The sequence below is a fragment of the Indicator indicator genome, chromosome 20 (genome assembly GCF_027791375.1).
Source record: "Indicator indicator isolate 239-I01 chromosome 20, UM_Iind_1.1, whole genome shotgun sequence".
Taxonomy (NCBI): Eukaryota; Metazoa; Chordata; class Aves; order Piciformes; family Indicatoridae; genus Indicator; species Indicator indicator.
This window is the reverse complement of record NC_072029.1, coordinates 5,309,549-5,326,413: the sequence shown is the minus strand read 5'-3', so window position 1 is coordinate 5,326,413 and position 16,865 is coordinate 5,309,549. Positions and strand designations below refer to the sequence as shown.

The 16,865-nt window shown below is 43.9% G+C and overlaps 1 protein-coding gene across 2 annotated transcripts in view; it reads left to right on the top strand.

Moving 5' to 3' along the window:
• The window catches only part of NEBL (nebulette), a 299,135-nt gene that overhangs the window by 263,471 nt on the left and 18,799 nt on the right, over nucleotides 1-16,865 (top strand). Inside the window, exons 5-6 of one of the 2 annotated variants that reach the window (XM_054390029.1) lie at nucleotides 1,442-1,613; nucleotides 5,076-5,168. In XM_054390029.1, the coding sequence (XP_054246004.1) occupies nucleotides 1,442-1,613; nucleotides 5,076-5,168 (265 nt within the window). The remainder of the gene's footprint in view (nucleotides 1-1,441; nucleotides 1,614-5,075; nucleotides 5,169-16,865) is intronic. The other variant, XM_054390030.1, reaches the window with a different exon arrangement.

Below are 16,865 nucleotides of genomic sequence, written 5' to 3'. Positions count from 1 at the left end.
GGAGATGTTCCACTCCCTTCAGCATCTTTGTGGCTCTGTGCTGGACTCTTTCAACCTGTTGGAGACAGTGATTTGGGAAATATACAGCTGCATGGTGTGATTCTCCCTGTGTGATTTCTACTGTGAACCAAACCCCTGTGCTGTTGTTGCTGTTTTGCAGGTGAAGTACAGCAGCGATCAGAGGCAGATGAAAGGTAGACGCAGTGTGCTTCTAGACACACCTGAGCTCAGGCATGTCAGAGAAACCCAAAACAACATCTCAATGGTAGGGTACTTTCTTCCTATAAATAGAGGGTACTAAGAAATGGCACTTCCACTGGATTTTGGCTCCCATTAATATAGGTAACTGCTGAAGCTCTCTGCTAAAGGAATATTTTCTTCTTGTGCCTGTTGAAGGAAGTGTTTGCTAATTGCATATGACTGTGATGAACATTTTCAAACTACTAATAAACAGTTTTCCAATAGTTAAATGCCTGCTCCTTTTTCTTTGTTTGCTGTTTTGGGTTCTTGCTCTGAAAAGAAGTGAACACCTCCTTTGAGCATCACACAGTTTGGCTGGATTAGGTGACACACTTCACCTTGTGCCCGTGCATGTCCCTGGTTTCTGAGTGGCTTTTGTTCTTGGAATGAGTTGGTTTGTGTGCAACTGCTTGTGTGAGAATGTTTTGGCAATTTAATTCTTTGATGATTAAGACTAAAAAATAAATATATGGAATTTGAGACACTACTTTATAACTCTTACTAATACTGGGTTTGCTCCAGCACTTGGTTGATATAACATTTTCTATCCTGATGTCCTTTTAAATGAATTAATTTAATTAAATGAATTAATTAATTTAACAGGACATTAGGCTGCTTAAATTAACTGCAATTCTTTCTAAAATCCTGTGTTTGAAGCCAGCTGGCAGGTGATAGAAGAGCAAAAGGATACCTTTTGTATGCAACTGAGCATATCAGTAATTGAAACACTTGAGTTCTTTAGAACTGTTACTGCTGGAATGTTTTGGGGTTTTGTTGTTTTTTTTTTTGGTTTGGGGTTTTTTTGTTTTGTTTTCTTTTTTTTTTTTTTTTAAACTGATAGATATAGTTGTCCACACCAGTAGAGAGCTATCCTATCTTAAAGAAGAAGGAAATGGACCAGATGGGCTTTTCCTGTTCTGTGTGACTGTAAGATGATGCTGTGCTGCTTGAGTTAATGCCTAATTCAGTGGCAATGGAAAACAAATGGAGAGATGATAAGAAAATATCAAGAAATCAAGTCAGGGAGATAGAAAAGGTTTGGCTGACCATCCAGCCTGACTCATGGGTGTGCCAATTCTGCTGTGGTGCAAACCCCAAAGAGCAGACACACCTCATAAACCATATGTGTATTCTTGCATGGAGTAACTGTTTGCTGCCAGTTGCAGCTTGGGGAAAAATGTGATTCTCCTTGTTTTGCCAGGTAAAATACCATGAAGATTTTGAGAAGACAAGGGGCAGAGGCTTCACCCCGGTGGTAGATGACCCAATAACAGAGAGAGTGAGGAAAAACACCCAGATTGTGAGTGATGCAGCATACAAAGGTGTGCACCCACACATCGTGGAGATGGATAGGAGACCTGGAATCATTGTTGGTAAGTTGTTAAATACTGCTGCTGCTGTTGAAGACACTGTGGGGAAGATGAAAGCCTCTGTACAAGGCAGTGTTTGCCATTGTGCTCCCATTTTCACTCTTCTCAGTATGGAACTTGTGTTGAACTGCTGGTTCAGTGCCAGCTTCTAATGGAGTAATGATTGGAATGAATAGGAGATACATTGGCACTTACTCTGTCTTTCTTTTTTACCTCCAAATATGGGTAGTCATTGCTATGATAATTATGGATAATTCAGACTTTAAAAGCGAATTCTGACTCTTCAAGAAAAGGCAAAAAATATCTGCAATAATATTCATTTTGCACAGAAGAGAGATTATTAAAGCTCTGATCTCCAAGAAAAGCCAAAACTATCTGCAATAATATTCATTCTGCACAGAAGAGAGATTATTAAAGTTCTGATCTTCAAGGTTTCAATGTTTAAATGTTGCAGACCACTTGGAGATTTCCCTTTCCATCATCAGTCAGCAATTTCTCCACAGCTGCACATGCTCCATTTACCTCTTGTTGTAGACTTTTACACAGCTTTCCAAATACCTCAAGCTGTAATTCATAACTCCTTAGATCTCTGGCAAGCTAATAATACATAACTCCTTAGATCTCTGGCAAGCTAATAATTCATAACTCATTAGATCTCTGGCAAGCTAATAATTCATAACTCATTAGATCTGTGGTAAGCCAAACACCAGTGTTCTAAAAAGTAGAACAAGATAAGACCAGGTGTTCAGAGTGTAGAATACAGGTTGGTTTTGTATGTCAAGACAGAATATTGCATCAAGATGTCACTTGAGGTATTCACAGTAAACAATATTTCAAAATCAAAATGGATATTTGAAATCTCTTACAAGTTAGCAAGTCTGCTATGGCAAAGGAAATGGTAGCCTGATAGTTGTTGGTTGTTTTTTTTTTCCCCCTCCTTTTTCTTTTAGTCTGTCCCTTTTCTGCTTTCCTGCACTTTACAACAGTGTAGACCCCAGAGGTTCTCTATATGGGAGAAGAAGCTGAGATAGCAGTCTAAAATCCTTCATACATGGGAATAATGGAAAGGGCTGACTTCAAGTCTGCTTCTCAAAAATCAAGAGAAATTGCAGGTCAGATGGACTTACCAGGGGGTCATAGACTCCATACTCCTGCTTAAAGCAAGGTTAACTCTATCTCTGTCATTCCTGGCAGATGCTTGTTCAATCTTTGCCTTTAAGACTCTGAATGAGTCTCCAGCACATGAAGAAGTGTATTTCTTTCCTTTTACATGCCTCTAGCTGCAGCCCTGTGTCACACAAAGGTGAGTGTTCAGAGGGCTCTGCCTGAGGAAGGCACAGATAGACGGATGCTTTTAAGCCCACAAAAGTCTCAGAGGGTCACACATTCTGAAGCAACTCCTTCAGAAATTCATTGTCTATAGGGACCCAAGCACTTGAACTCACTTAGCAAGTGGTGCAGCCAAAGGGAGAGAGACAAAAGCTGCAAAGTTGGAGTTGAATAGTTTGCAATGTGCTGTTTCATGTGGACTTCAAACCTGCCCCTGTACTTGCACTGCACCTGTGCCAGAGCCCTGTGTAAGAGTCAGGAGTGCAACCCTGTGTTCAGCAGCTGAAGGCTTGCTAGCACAAACAGGGTTAACATCTCTGAGGTAAATTCTTGAGCTGTAACTGACTGAAATACTCACTGAAATACTGTTTATCACCTTAAAGTGCTCCACCTTTGACACTCCAGTATCAAAACACAGCAGGCAGCTCCCCCTGCCAAACAGCAAAAATAGTGCAGCTCTTTAAAAGGAAATAGGCCATGGCAAACCTGTGAGCCTAATACCCAGGGATGACTCAGCTGATGCTTTTTCAGAGCCAATTGCTTATTATGATATCTGCTTGTTTAAAAGGAAGCAGAGAGCTCCCTGCTCATGGAATGTCCTTGGCAGCTAAGAACAAAACAAAATTGCAGACTGATAAAAAACCCAACCATGACTCTCCTGATAATTGTTCATCCAGGGAGGCAAAGAACCTCTGTGTTAGAGTCTGTCTGGTTGGATTTTGAAGTGTCATCAGTGAAGCTGTAACAACTTTTTCAAATGCCTGATCTGCTAAAATGAATGCTTCTGCTTTGGAAAATAGGCCTGTTTTAACCATGCTAAAGCCAGGTTTAATCCATGGTGATCAATGCTTTTGGATCCCTGACTAAAGAGGCTCTGTGATTCTCATGTGAGAAGGAGGATGTTGTCTATTGGTGAAAGTGATCAAGAAGCTAAAATTGATTGGTGTTCTAAATTGCCGAGATTCTGATTCTGTGACTTATTTCAGACTGCAGAGATGGATAAAATCAGTGACTGCCACACTGGGTTGGAGAGATGAAATGATCCTTTTCTTTTTAGACATAGCAGATGTGAGTTGTATATATTAGACTGATGTGAGTAGATCAAGAATTTACCCTTGAGCTGCTTCAGTTTTCAGCCTTCTCTCACACAACTGTAATTGTTTGTTAAAAACATGGTGTATCTGGAGTCACTTTGCTGCTGTCATTGTACCTTGGACTTGGCTATGAATTCAATTAATTTGTATGAACTCTTCTTGCTTTCAACAGCCAATCCAGACCTGTGAATTCAAGAGATATTAATCACTTCCTTGTGTGAATTACAGCTTAAAAAAAAAAATCTTCTGATTGTTACTGAAGCCATACATTGAATTCCAGAAATGCCTTTTGATAGTGGGGTGGTAGATCAGCAGTAAGTGTGTGTCCCAGGAAATGTAAATATATGGAAGACAAAGGGAATTACTGGTGAAGATCAGGGAGGGACTTCATTTTACCCTACTGTAGGTGCCTACAATGTAGATTTCTACAGCTGAATTTGTAACCCTGCTCCTTTTTTTTGTTTGTTTTTGGCCAGTAATTAAGAAAGGTGGCTACTTTGGAGATTTTAGGAATTGAGCAACTGGTGAACCTTTATGTTGGATAGGATGAGCTGCTGCTTAGGCTGACCTAATCCCTCCTGTGTGCAAAGGAGGGCCTGCAGTGCCTTTGTCATCTGTAGAGATGTAAGCTGCCAACAGTCAGCTATAAGGATATAGACTGCAGCACCTCCATGGAGTAAGGAGGCTGCTGGTGGACTGGGGAAATAATCTTGTAGCTCTTCTGCTTTTGGTCCTGCTAGAGGAAAAAGAGATCTGGTATGTGATATTTAATTTGTTTCCATTTATTTAGAGCTAAGAAAATATTAAGGACATATTTAGAGAAGGGAAAACAAACATTGGGAGGAAAGGGGTCCTTAAAATAATGTCAGTGCTTAAAACAAATGCACTGAGTGCCTTTGAACAGGAAATTAGTGCTCTCTGGTCCTTTTAGTTAATTTCTAGCTGAAGGAAATTGTTTGCTGATTGTTAAAACTCATCCCTTTCATGCTTTTACTTCCTTTGTTGTTTGTCTTGTCTCCTCATTTCTGTGCTTTGGGAAAAGACCTTAAAGTTTGGCGCACAGATCCTGGCTCCATCTTCGACATTGATCCTCTGGAGGACAATATTCAGTCTAGGAGTCTGCATATGCTTTCTGGTATTGCTTATATCCTGACTTTTCCCCAATTCAGCTTTTCATGTGTATGAAACTAAATTGAGACAGTAAATTTTCAGGCCAGTGTGCCAGCCATGTGTTTTGTAAGTGTGCTTTCATTCATTCATATATATATATATACATATATATATATATATATAAAACCCATATTTCTCTCCATATCACTGCAGTGTTTTAAAAGCAGTGTTTTACAGAAACTTCAGGTGTAATCACATGCACAGAGAAGAAATAATGAAATAAATCTTATCCCAAGCAACAGTTAGTCAGGTAGTCACTGAAGTAGTCACTTTGACCTACTTTGTCCTTACTATAAGTAGAATTTTCAAGTAGTTGCACCTCCCTGAAATTTCAGAGATACAGAAGGTGGCCTATTTGTGAAACTGATTTTTTTTTTTTTGTCCCCATGCACTGCTTCCTTCTGTGGCACATGATATTATGCCTCATGCTACTCCTTGCAGCTCCAAGGTGTTCATAATTCAAGGGTAAATGGAAGAAGATAGAAGGTAATGGAATAACAGGCAGCAGTAGTTTGGCTCTACAAGGTTTTGAATTGAGTTTTTTCCCCCTACAGTTGTTTATTTTAAATTTTGCACTTGTATTTTCTCTGCTGCTGAAGAGTGCAACTTGAAATATTATTTTGGATGTCATCCAGCATGCAAAACATTTTATTTTATTTTATTTTATTTTATTTTATTTTATTTTATTTTATTTTATTTTATTTTATTTTATTTTATTTTACTGAATTTTATTTTTATTGTATTGTATTTTATTTTATTGTATTTTTATTTTACATTTAATTTTATTTTATTTTTTATTTATTTTATTTTTTTTTTTTTTTTTTTTTTTTTATTTTTTTTATTTTATTTTTTTTTTTTTTTTTTATTTTTATTTTATTTTATTTTTGTTTAATTTTATTTTTTGAATTGTATTTTATTTTATTTTGTTTTATTTTATTTTATTTTATTTTATTTTTGGACATTTTTGGCATAGAATTATAGAATGGCTTAGGTTGGAAGGGACCTTGGAGATCATCTTCTCCAACCTACCTGCTATGGGCAGGGACACCTCTCAGCTAGACTTGGCTGCTCATGGCCTCATCCAACTTGGCCTTGAACACCCCCAGGGAGAGGCATTCACAAACTCCCTGGGCAACCTAATTCCAGAGTCTCACTACTCTGGAACAGGGTGAAGCAACATTTTGTTTTTTCACTGGAAATTTTCATATGCTTCATCTTCATCCCAGTTTTTCCCCCCCAGTATCTCAATCCTGCATTCCATTTCTCCTTTTGAAGCAGGAGTTGTATCTCATTTGGGAGCAGCCCTTTGAACTAATGATGCTTTAAATGGATACCAAATTGGGAGCAATTGACTTTTCCCTGGTTTAAATGCTATCAGTGTATGAAGATCAATTAGCAGTGCTGTGTTTTGGGTTTTTTTTTTTTTTTGCTGTTGCCTGTCTCTGCTCTTCTGTCATCTATTTACTGTGCTATTTCCTTTGTAGAAAGAGCAAGCCGGTACAGTAAGCAGTATTTGCATTCCACCAGCCTGGGAGACTATAAATCAGATGGCTCTGACACCAACCCAACCTTTTCTTACTGCAGTGAGCTAACGAGGCCATCTGATGAAGGAGGTACCCCAGTCCCCACCCTTTTCACTAACACCACCATCACAGTGTGTTGAAACCTCACAGGCCTCTCTTAACTCCACACCCCTGGACAGTCACATATCAGGAGGAACTGTGCCTGGTTGGTTAAAGCAGCAAACCAGAGTGAAGAGAGACTGAGAGCCCTGGGGCTGTTTAGTCATGAAAAGAGAAGAATGAGAGGGGATCTGATCAATGTCTATCAATAGCTGAGGGGTGGGTGTCAAGTGGAGGGGGCCAGGCTCTTTTGGGTGGTTCACAGTGATAAGACAAGGAACAACAGGTTCAAACTTGAACATAGAAGATTTCACCTCAACATGAGGAGAAACTTCTTTCCAGTGAGGGTGACAGAGCCCTGGAACAGGCTGCCCAGGGGGGTTGTGGAGTGTCCTTCTCTGGAGACTTTCCAAACCCTCCTGGATGCGTTCCTGTGCAGACTACCCTGAGTGATCCTGCTCTGGCAGGGTGTTGGACCTGATGATCTCTTGAGGTCCCTTCCAACCTCTGATATACTGTGAGACTGTGAGTGCAGAGTTTCTTGCATGCCATGTGGCTTCAGCCTGTATTCCCTTTCACTGTTTTGCTAATCCTGGCAGTCCAAAGGCTCTGCTAACTCTGAAGCTGTGTTGTGGTTTTCTACCCCCCCCCCCCCCAAATGTACATTAATCTCTGGGTTTTTTTCCTCTTGAAAGACATAACAGAACTGAAAAAAAAAGTGCCTCTGAACTGAAAAAAAAAAAATAGACTAGCTTGTGCTTTTCAGTGGGCAAGTCAAGCATATAATGATATTTCTTTCTACTGAAGTACTTCTTGTATGAAACTGTGCAGGTGCTGGTGGCTCTCATGCTTCAAATGAAAAAGGGCTATCAAGTGGTAACTTCCTTACATAGGAAAGCTTTCTTGTACTCTCAGCAGCTTGGGAACAAGGGTTAAGATTTGGCTGGGAAGCTTGGAATCATAGAATCACCTGATTGGAAAAGACCTTAAGGAAATCGAGTCCAACCACAAGGTAACACCTCCCTGTACACAACTGTTAGACCAGGTCCCTAAACTCCTTATCCAAATATCTTTTAAACACCTCCAGGGATGGTGACTCCATCACTTCCCTGGGCAGCCTGTTCCAATGACAGATGACCTTTCTTAGGAAGAAAATTTTCCTAATATCCAATCTAAATGTCCCCTGGTGCAATTTGAGGCCATTTCTTCTTATCCTGTCACTTGTTACTAGGGAGAAGAGAGCAAACACCCACCTCAGTAAGAACCCCATAAGGGGTTGTAGGGAGCCAGAAGGTCTGCCCTCAACAGCTTCTCACAGGACTTGTGTTCAAGACCCTTCCCCAGCTTCCTTGCCCTTCTCTGGTCACACTCCAGCACCTCAGTGTCTTTTCTCTAGTGAGGGGCCCAAAACTGAACCCAGCACTCAAGGTGTGGTCTCAGCAGTGCTGAGTGCAAGGGCACAATGGCTTGCCTGGTCCTGCTGGCCACACTAATCCTATTCCAGGCTGGGATGCTGGCTTGTATTCAGTTGGCTGTTGACCAGTACACTCAGATCCCTCTCTGTCAAGCTACTTTCAAGCCACTCTTCCCCAAGCCTGCAGGGTTCATGGGGTTGTTGTGGCCCAAGTGCAGGACCCAGCACCTGGCCTTGTTGAACCTCATATAGTTGGCCTCAGTCCATTGGATCCATTCTGTGCAGATTCCTCTGTAGAGCCTTAGCCATTTGCAGCACATTGACACTCCCAGCCAGCTTAGTGTCATCTGCAGACTTAGAGGGTGCTTCAGTCAGCTTGTTGAGGTAATTGATGAAAACATTAAACAGAACTGGCCCCAGTACAGAGCCCTGGGGGACACCTCTTGTGACCACGTGTGTAGACTGGTGTTGTTTAACATGGGTTAATGTTACAGTTGTGTGATGAACCTGCAGTCCTAGGTACAAAACCACATCTTGCAGCTGTTTGATGCCATGGATCAGAACAAACTTTAAGCAAGAGCATGTATGAGACTTGAGGAGTGATTTGTAAATATTGAGAAACATTGCATTCTAAATATATATATATATATATATATTTAAAATAGTAATTTCTATTTCTCACTTGTGAAAGAAGGTACATTAAAGACATCCTCAAAGTACCCCTAATTTTAGAAGGTTGTCAGGCATCTTAGTTATAAAAAGTGCATCAGACCTGTTTATGTTCTCCCACTCACCAGAGCAATATGTTATTAACCCCCTGCAATGATCCAGGCTTGGGGCAGAGTGACTGGAAAGCTGCCCAGCAGAGAAAGACCTGGGGGTGTTCATCAACAGCAGGTGAATATGAGCCAGCATGTGCATAGATGGCCAAGAAGGCCACCAGAATCCTGGCCTGGATCAGGAATAGTGTGACCAGCAGGACCCAGGGCAGTGATTGTGCCTCTGTACTCAGCATTGCTGAGGTCACACCTTGAGTACTGCGTTCACTTTTTGGGACTTCACTCCAAGAAAGACATTGAGGTGCTGGAATGGGTCCAGAGAAGGGCAACAAAGCTGGAGAAGGGTCTGGAGAACAGGGCTGGTGAGGAGCAGCTGAGGGAACTGTTTAGTCCAGAGAAAAGGAAACTGAGGGGAGACCTCATTGCTCTCTGCAACTCCCTGAAAGGAGGTTGGAGCCAGGTGGCTGTTGGTCTCTTGTGCCTAGTAATGAGCATAGGATGAGAGGAAACAGCTTCAAGTGGCCCCAGGTGAAGTTTAGTTTGGAGATAGAAGAAAATTCTTCCTTGAAAGGGAGCACTGGCACAGGCTGCCCAGGGAAGTGATTGAATCCCCCTCCCTGGAGGTGTTTCAAAGAGGCAGAGGTGTGGTGCTGAGGGCCATGGTTTACCCCCAGCCTTGGCAGAGTTATGGAATGGTTGGACTGGATGGGCTTTTCCAAACAGAATGATTCTGTGATTCTATTTTATGGTTCTATTCTATTGGCCAGAGTTCAGAGAGTCTGCTTTGTGTCAGGTGCTGCATAAATACATGCAAGGAGCTCTGATGAAAAACAGGTGAGGAAGAAGCTGCTCAGACTGAAGATCTGCCCTTTGGCAGAACTGTGACCCCTGCTGTTGTGTCTGTCCGTCTTTGATACTTGAACTCTAGTCCCTACTCTTTTATTAGATGGCAGCAATGATGCACATCATGCTGTTTTTTATGTCTCTTTCTGTGGTGATATGAAGTGGGCTTCAACAGGCCAATGCACACCATCTCTCTAGATCTGTTCTGATCTTTTGTGGCTCTATTCCAAGCCCTTTGAGGATCACTTTGTCAGCTTGATTGAATTGTTAACAGATATTGTCTATTACTTCCCATATTGAGAACAGGAAATTGGCTTTATTTCCCTGGTTGTTTTGGCAAAAGCAAGCCTGCACTTGTGTCTCTCTTTAAAGCTATTGTCCTGGTGATGTGTGGAAGAGATCCTTGCCAAGATCAACATATTTTAGCAAGGTATTGTTTCTGCTTTTGACCCAGCTGGTTAGCCAGGGTTTGAGCGCTTGCAGATAGTTCCCATCACAGAGGAGAGATAAAGGGCCAGAGAGAAGTAAGTTGGCACAATCCTACTGATTGACAAGAAAATGCCATTTCTGTGAACACACTCAGAAAAAAACCCCAAAACACAGTAGAAGAGAGCAGCTTTGGTCAAAAAATACCACCCTTCCTCGTGGCAGTACCCAGCCCAAGTGTGGCTGAGCACAGAATCAATAAGGTTGGAAAAGACCTCAAGGATCATCGAGTCCAACCTGTCACCCAAGACCTCATGACTACTAAACCATGGCACCAAGTGCCACGTCCAATCCCCTCTTGAACACCTCCAGGGATGGTGACCACCACCTCCCTGGGCAGCACATTCCAATGTCTAACAACTCTCTCCATGAAGAAATAGGCACAAGGTGAGTCTGCTCTTGACCTTTATGCAATACCTCTTAGGGCATATTGCAGTAAATGAGAACTAAATCCATCTGAGATCTCATGGCTATTTCTCATGGATTTTTGTACTTTTGGATCTAGCAGTGCTTCCCACTGGCAATTGTTCCCTCTGATGGTGCCACAGTGTGGAAGAGAGTTGGAGATCTGTGAGCAGTTTTACAGCCTCTAAGTGTCCTTGGCCCTGTCTCATCATCTTTCAGATGTTTCTGCATTGTTCAATGGCTAATTTATTCTGGATCCTTTTACTGGTATTTGACCCACAATTCAAGTCTTCCACTGCTACTGCTGATGGAACTGTTCCTTACTCTCTTCTCCCAGCCCTTAGCTGGGTCCCTGGCTTCATACAGGGTGTTAAAGGCTTATTCAGATCTAAACAGCAACCTCTCTGGTCTTTGGGGAGTGTCATTAATGACATCACAGGGGGGCTGCTGCTGTTGTTTTTGTTGTTTTGATTGAGCTGAGCCAAGTCTGCTTTCTCTACAAAATCTTTACATGATGCAAGTCCAGGAAAATCCCTGTTCTGCCTTTCAGACTATCCCTGCTCTGCCTTTCAGACTATCCGTGTTCTACCTTTTAGACCATCCCTGCTCTGCCTTTTTAAACTATCCCTGTTCTAACTTTTTAGACTATCCCTGTTCTACCTTTCAGACTATCCCTGTTCTACCTTTCAGACTATCCCTGCTCTACCTTGTTAGACTATCCCTGTTCTACCTTTTTAGACTATCCCTGTTCTACCTTTCAGACTATCCCTGTTCTGCCTTTTACACTATCCCTGTTCTACCTTTTAGCCTATCCCTATTCTGTCTTTTAGACTATCCCTGTTCTGTCTTCTTAGAACCATAGAATGGTTTGGGTTAGAAAGGACCTTAAAGATCACCTGCTTCCAATCCCCCTGCCTTGGGCAGGGACACCTTCCACTAAACCAGGTTGCTCAAGGCACTGTCCAACCTGGTCTTAATCATAGAATCATAGAATTGTTAGGGCTGGAAGGGGCCTCAAAAGCTCATCCAGTCCAACCCCCCTGCCAGAGCAGGAGCACCTAGAGCAGATCACACAGGAACACTTCCAGGTGGGTTTTGAATATCTCCAGGGAGGGAGACTCCACACCCGCCCTGGGCAGCCTGTTTCAAGGCTCTGTCATCCTTAGAGGGAAAAAATTTTTCCTCCTGTTTCCATGGAACTTCCTATGCCTCAGCTTCCCCCACTGCCCCTTGTGCTGGCATTGGGCATCACCCAGCAGAGCCTGGCTCCAGCCTCTGGGCACTCCCCCTGCACATCTTTATCACCAGCAATGAGGTCACCCTCAGGCTCCTCCTCTCCAAGCTACAGAGCCCTCAGCTCCCTCAGGCTCTGCTCATGAGGAAGATGTTCCACTCCCTTCATAATTTTTGTGGCTTTGCACTGGACTCTCTCAAGCAGTTCCCTGAGGTCCTTCTTGAGCTGAGGGACCCAGAACTGGACACAATATTCCAGATGTGGCCTCAGCAGGGCAGAGCAGAGGGGGAGGAGAACCTCTCTTGACCTACTGACCACAGCCCTTCTAAAGCACCCCAGGATGCCCTTGGCCTTCTTGCCCACAAGAGCACATTGCTGGGTCATGGTCAACTTCCCATCCACCAGGACCCCCAGGTGGGTTCCCCTTCACTGCTCTCCAGCAGGTCAGTCCCCAACCTCTGCTGCTCCATGGGGTTGTTCTTTCCCAGGTGCAAGACTCTCCCCTTGCCCTTGTTGAATTTAATTCCATTTCACCCTGCCCAACTCTTTAGCCTGTCTCAGTCTGGCTGAATGGCAGCACAACTCTCCTGTGTCAGTTTGGTGTCATCAGCAAACTTGCTGATACTGCTCTCTGTGCCCTCATCCAGGTTGTTGATGAATGTATTGAATAGTGCTGGTCCCAGTACTGACCACTGAGGGACTCCACTAGATACAGGTCTCCAACTAGACTCCGTCCTGCCAAAGGCAAAAGAAAAAATGCTTGAATCTAGCACAAGTTCACAATTTTGGAGATTTCTTTCTTTCTTTTTTTTTTTTTTTTGTTCCAAAGGTTTGTTATTTTAGAACACTTTCTATATATATTCCTCTCAGTAGCTCCATCTCCAGAGACTGAGGCAAGGGAAGGACTTTTCAACACTTGAGATGTCTCTTCTCAGCCCAGACCAGGGTCAGTGGCTCTGTATCTGAAATGTTTCTGTGTGGGGTTTCTGTGAGGTTTGACACCCACCTGTATGCCCCATAGTAAATTCTAGAACAAGGAACTCTGCTGCTTCTGTTAGTCTGATCAGAAAACAAACTAGTCAGGTGAAACAGACAATGAGATGGATTACGGACTGGTTACAAAATAGAGTCCAAGGAGTGGTGGTCAATGGTGCCAAGCCCAGCTGGAGAGCTGTGACCAGTGGAGTTCCCCAGGGATCAGTGCTGGATCCAGTCCTGATCAACATCTTCATCAACGACATTGATGAAGGGACAGAGAGTCTGCTCAGCAGGTTTGCTGGCAATGCCAGCCTGGGAGGCTTGGCTGAGATGCCTCAAGGCTGTGAGGCCATTCAGGGAGACCTGGACAGACTGAGAGCTGGGCAGAGAGGAACCTAATGAGGTTCAACAAGAATGAGTGCAGAGGGGAAGGAAGAATAAACTGCAGCAGGACAGGTTGGGAGGGGATCTGCTGGAGAGCAGCCCTGTGGAGAAGGACCTGGGAGTGCTGGTGGACAACAAGTTCTGCATGGGACAGCAATGTGCCCTGGTGGCCAAGAAGGCCAATGGGATCCTGGGGTGCATTAAGAGGAGTGTGTCCAGCAGATCCAAGGAGGTTCTTCCCTCCCTCTACTCTGCCCTGGTGAGACCTCATCTGGAATATTGCATCCAGTTTTGGGCTCCCCAGTTCAAGAGGGACAGGGATCTGCTGGAGAGAGTCCAAGGGAGGGCTCCAAGGATACTGAAGGGACTGGAGCACTGCCTGGGGAGGAGAGGCTGAGAGTCCTGGGGCTGTCTGGAGACAAGAAGACTGAGAGGAGATCTGATCAATGTCTATCAATATCTGAGGGCTGGGGATCAAGAGGGAGGGGACAGGCTCTGCCTAGTTGCACTCTGTAATAGGACAAGGTGCAATGGCTATAAACCACAGCACAGGTTCCACCTCAACATGAGGAGGAACTTCTTGACTGTGAGGGTCCCAGAGCCCTGTAACAGGCTGCCCAGAGAGGTTGTGGAGTCTCCTTCTCTGGAGCCTTTGCAGCCCTGCCTGGATGTGTTCCTGTGTGACCTGTGCTGGATTCTATGGTCCTGCTCTGGCAGGGGGCTTGGACTGCATTATCTCTGGAGGTCCCTTCCAACCCCTAACATCCTGTGAGCCTGTGAAATGGAGAACAAACCTTTACATTACACATGCTGGAATTGCAGAAATGCCCCTGGTATGTGAGCCAAAGGGTCTACTTGTGTTGGGGCAGTGGTAATTCTCTTCTCTTACGCCAGGAGGTGGAAGAAGAGGAAAGCAAACAGGATTTGGTTCCCTTCCATGCTTTGTCCTTCCCTTTATTTTTTATTTAAAGAATCCTCTGGTTTTGAGAATTGAGAAGAATCCTCATTAGTAAAAAACAAGTCAGAGGGAAACCAAGGGAATATCTGAATGCTCTTTATGTTGTAATGTGGAGATGTCTTCCACCTCCAGGTTTACCCAGCAGGAATACAGGGCAGGAATCTTTCACCCTTCCTCATCTTCATATTCAGTTGCCAAGCTCTGTCATTTCAAGGAGGCCAGACAGAGTGACACAGCAGTTCTTTGGCAGCTGAAGAAGAAGAGTTCTTTTTTGCTAGGTAGCTGAACTCTGTTTCTGTAACAGTGTTCCCTAGAGTCTGGTAATCAAATATGGCATTTGGAGGGAGAGGAATTGTAGATTTCATAGGAAGTGCTATGGGCTTTGTGGGTTTCTTTGTCTTCTTTCAAGTAAGCTTCACCTCCACAGAACACTGAACACATCACAACAATGCTCTGTGTACTCCCTCTTGCTGAGGGCCACATCCACCCTTCCCTTATGCTAGACTCTTGAATCTGTTGCTGAGTTTGGTTTGTTTTGGTGGTTGTTTTGTTGGTGTTGTTTTGAACTAAATGGGCCTTTGGGTTTGCTTCTTTTACATCTAAGTTATCAAACTTGAAAGCTAGTGTGTGTGTGGGGGGGAAAGTGTAAGGTTGGTTGTGAGAGTTCAAATGTCAAGTAGAAACAGTGGGGGTGTTCCTTACCTATATGCTAAAGTTCAGTATAATTTTGTGTGAAAAAAGGATTTCTGGCTGCTGAACAGACAATTTGGCCTCCTCCCAATAATCCTTTCAACTCCTCTAAGTCTAGGAATCCAGAATGGAAATGGGACCACATTTATGCACTGGCTTGAGCGTTATCAACTCTCCTAGTCTGGTCTGCTGGACTTTAAGTGTCCTCTGTGGAGTGCTTTGTTAGGGCAGAACATGAGAGGAGTTAGAAGATCAGATTTCATTCTCTTCCATTTCAAAGAGGTATGAAGTATCAGTAAAAACCTTTTTATTTTTAATGTCAAACTTGAAACTTCCTGTGGCACTCCAAGTGAAGGCTAAGTTAAGTTTTGATTAAGGTTTGATTTAGGGCTCTGGACATAAAACTAAATATCCCACATTGGTTGTAATACATTAAGACATAAAACATCTGAAAGGACATTTCAATTCAGTTCATGTTCCCTGAGGATGAGTTAATGTTCCAGGGAGAGCTTTACATTTCACACTTCCAAAATATTTCTGCTCTGCCTACCTTTGATTCCCATGCTTCTCTTCCATATCCTTGTCATCTGGCAGCACCAAAAGGCAATTCCTACACATCCAGGCAGAAGACAATCTAGAAGAGATCATAGAATCACAGAATGTTAGGGGTTGGAAGTGATCTCTGGAGATCATCCAGCCCAACCCCCCTGCCAAAGCAGGGTCACTTAGGGCAGGTCAAACAGGAACACATCCAGGTAGGTTTTGAAAGTGTCCAGTGAAGGAGACTCCACAACCTCTCTGGGCAGCCTGCTCCAGGGCCCCAGCACACTCAAACCAAAGAAGTATCTCCTCAGATTGAGGTGGAGCCTCCTGGGTTCCAGCTTATACCTTGTGTTCGTTGTCCTACCACTGGGCACCACTGAAAAGAGCCTGGCACCTTCATCCTGACACCCAGCCCTCAGATATTGATAGACCTTGCTCAGATCCCCTCTCAGCCTTCTCTTCTCCAGATTAAACAGCCCCAGGGCTCTCAGTCTCTCTTCACAGGAGTGATGTTCAAGCCCCTTCATCTTCCTCGTAGATCTCTGTTAGACTCTCTCCAGCAGATCCCTGTCTCTCTTGAACTGGGGAGCCCAAAACTGGAAACAGTATTGCAGCTGTGGTCTCAGCAGAGCACAGGGGGAGGAGAACCTCCTTAGACCTGCTGGCCACACTTTTCTTGCTGCACCCCAGGATACCATTTGCCCTCTTGGCCACCAGGCCTCTTTCAGTTTCTCTAGTGTGGCAGCAGTTCAGGAGATCCTTCTGCTCACTGCCAGCTGTCTGAGTTTGATCCCTTTTCTTTTAAACAGTTAGTGAGCAGAAAGTGGAAAGGAATTTTTCAAGGGACTCAACAGCTGGAAGTGTTAATGGCTCCCTTGGCAAGCAGTTGTTTCAGTGTGGTCTCCCAGAGCAGCTTTTGATACACTTCAGAGGATTTTATCTCCAGCAGACAGTAAATATCATTGGCAAAACGATGTGCAGGCACATCCTGGGTGATGCTGTCCTCCCACCAGCACTCGGGTTGGTTCTGCTCACTGTGCAGAGGAGCAGCTGCACAGAACCCAGAGCATAGGTTCACTGAAAAGGACTTCACAGAATCACAGAGTTGTCAGGGTTGGAAGGGACCTCAAGGATCAGCCAGTTCCAAACACCTTGCCATGGGCAGGGACACCTCACACTAGATCAGGTTGCTCACAGCCACATCCAGCCTGGCTGCAAAAACCTCCAGGGATGAGGCTTCCACCACCTCCCTGGGCAACCTGTGCCAGTCTCTCACCACCCTTGCAGGCTTCTCTCTTCAGTGCAAATGGGCAGCAGCTGATGCTC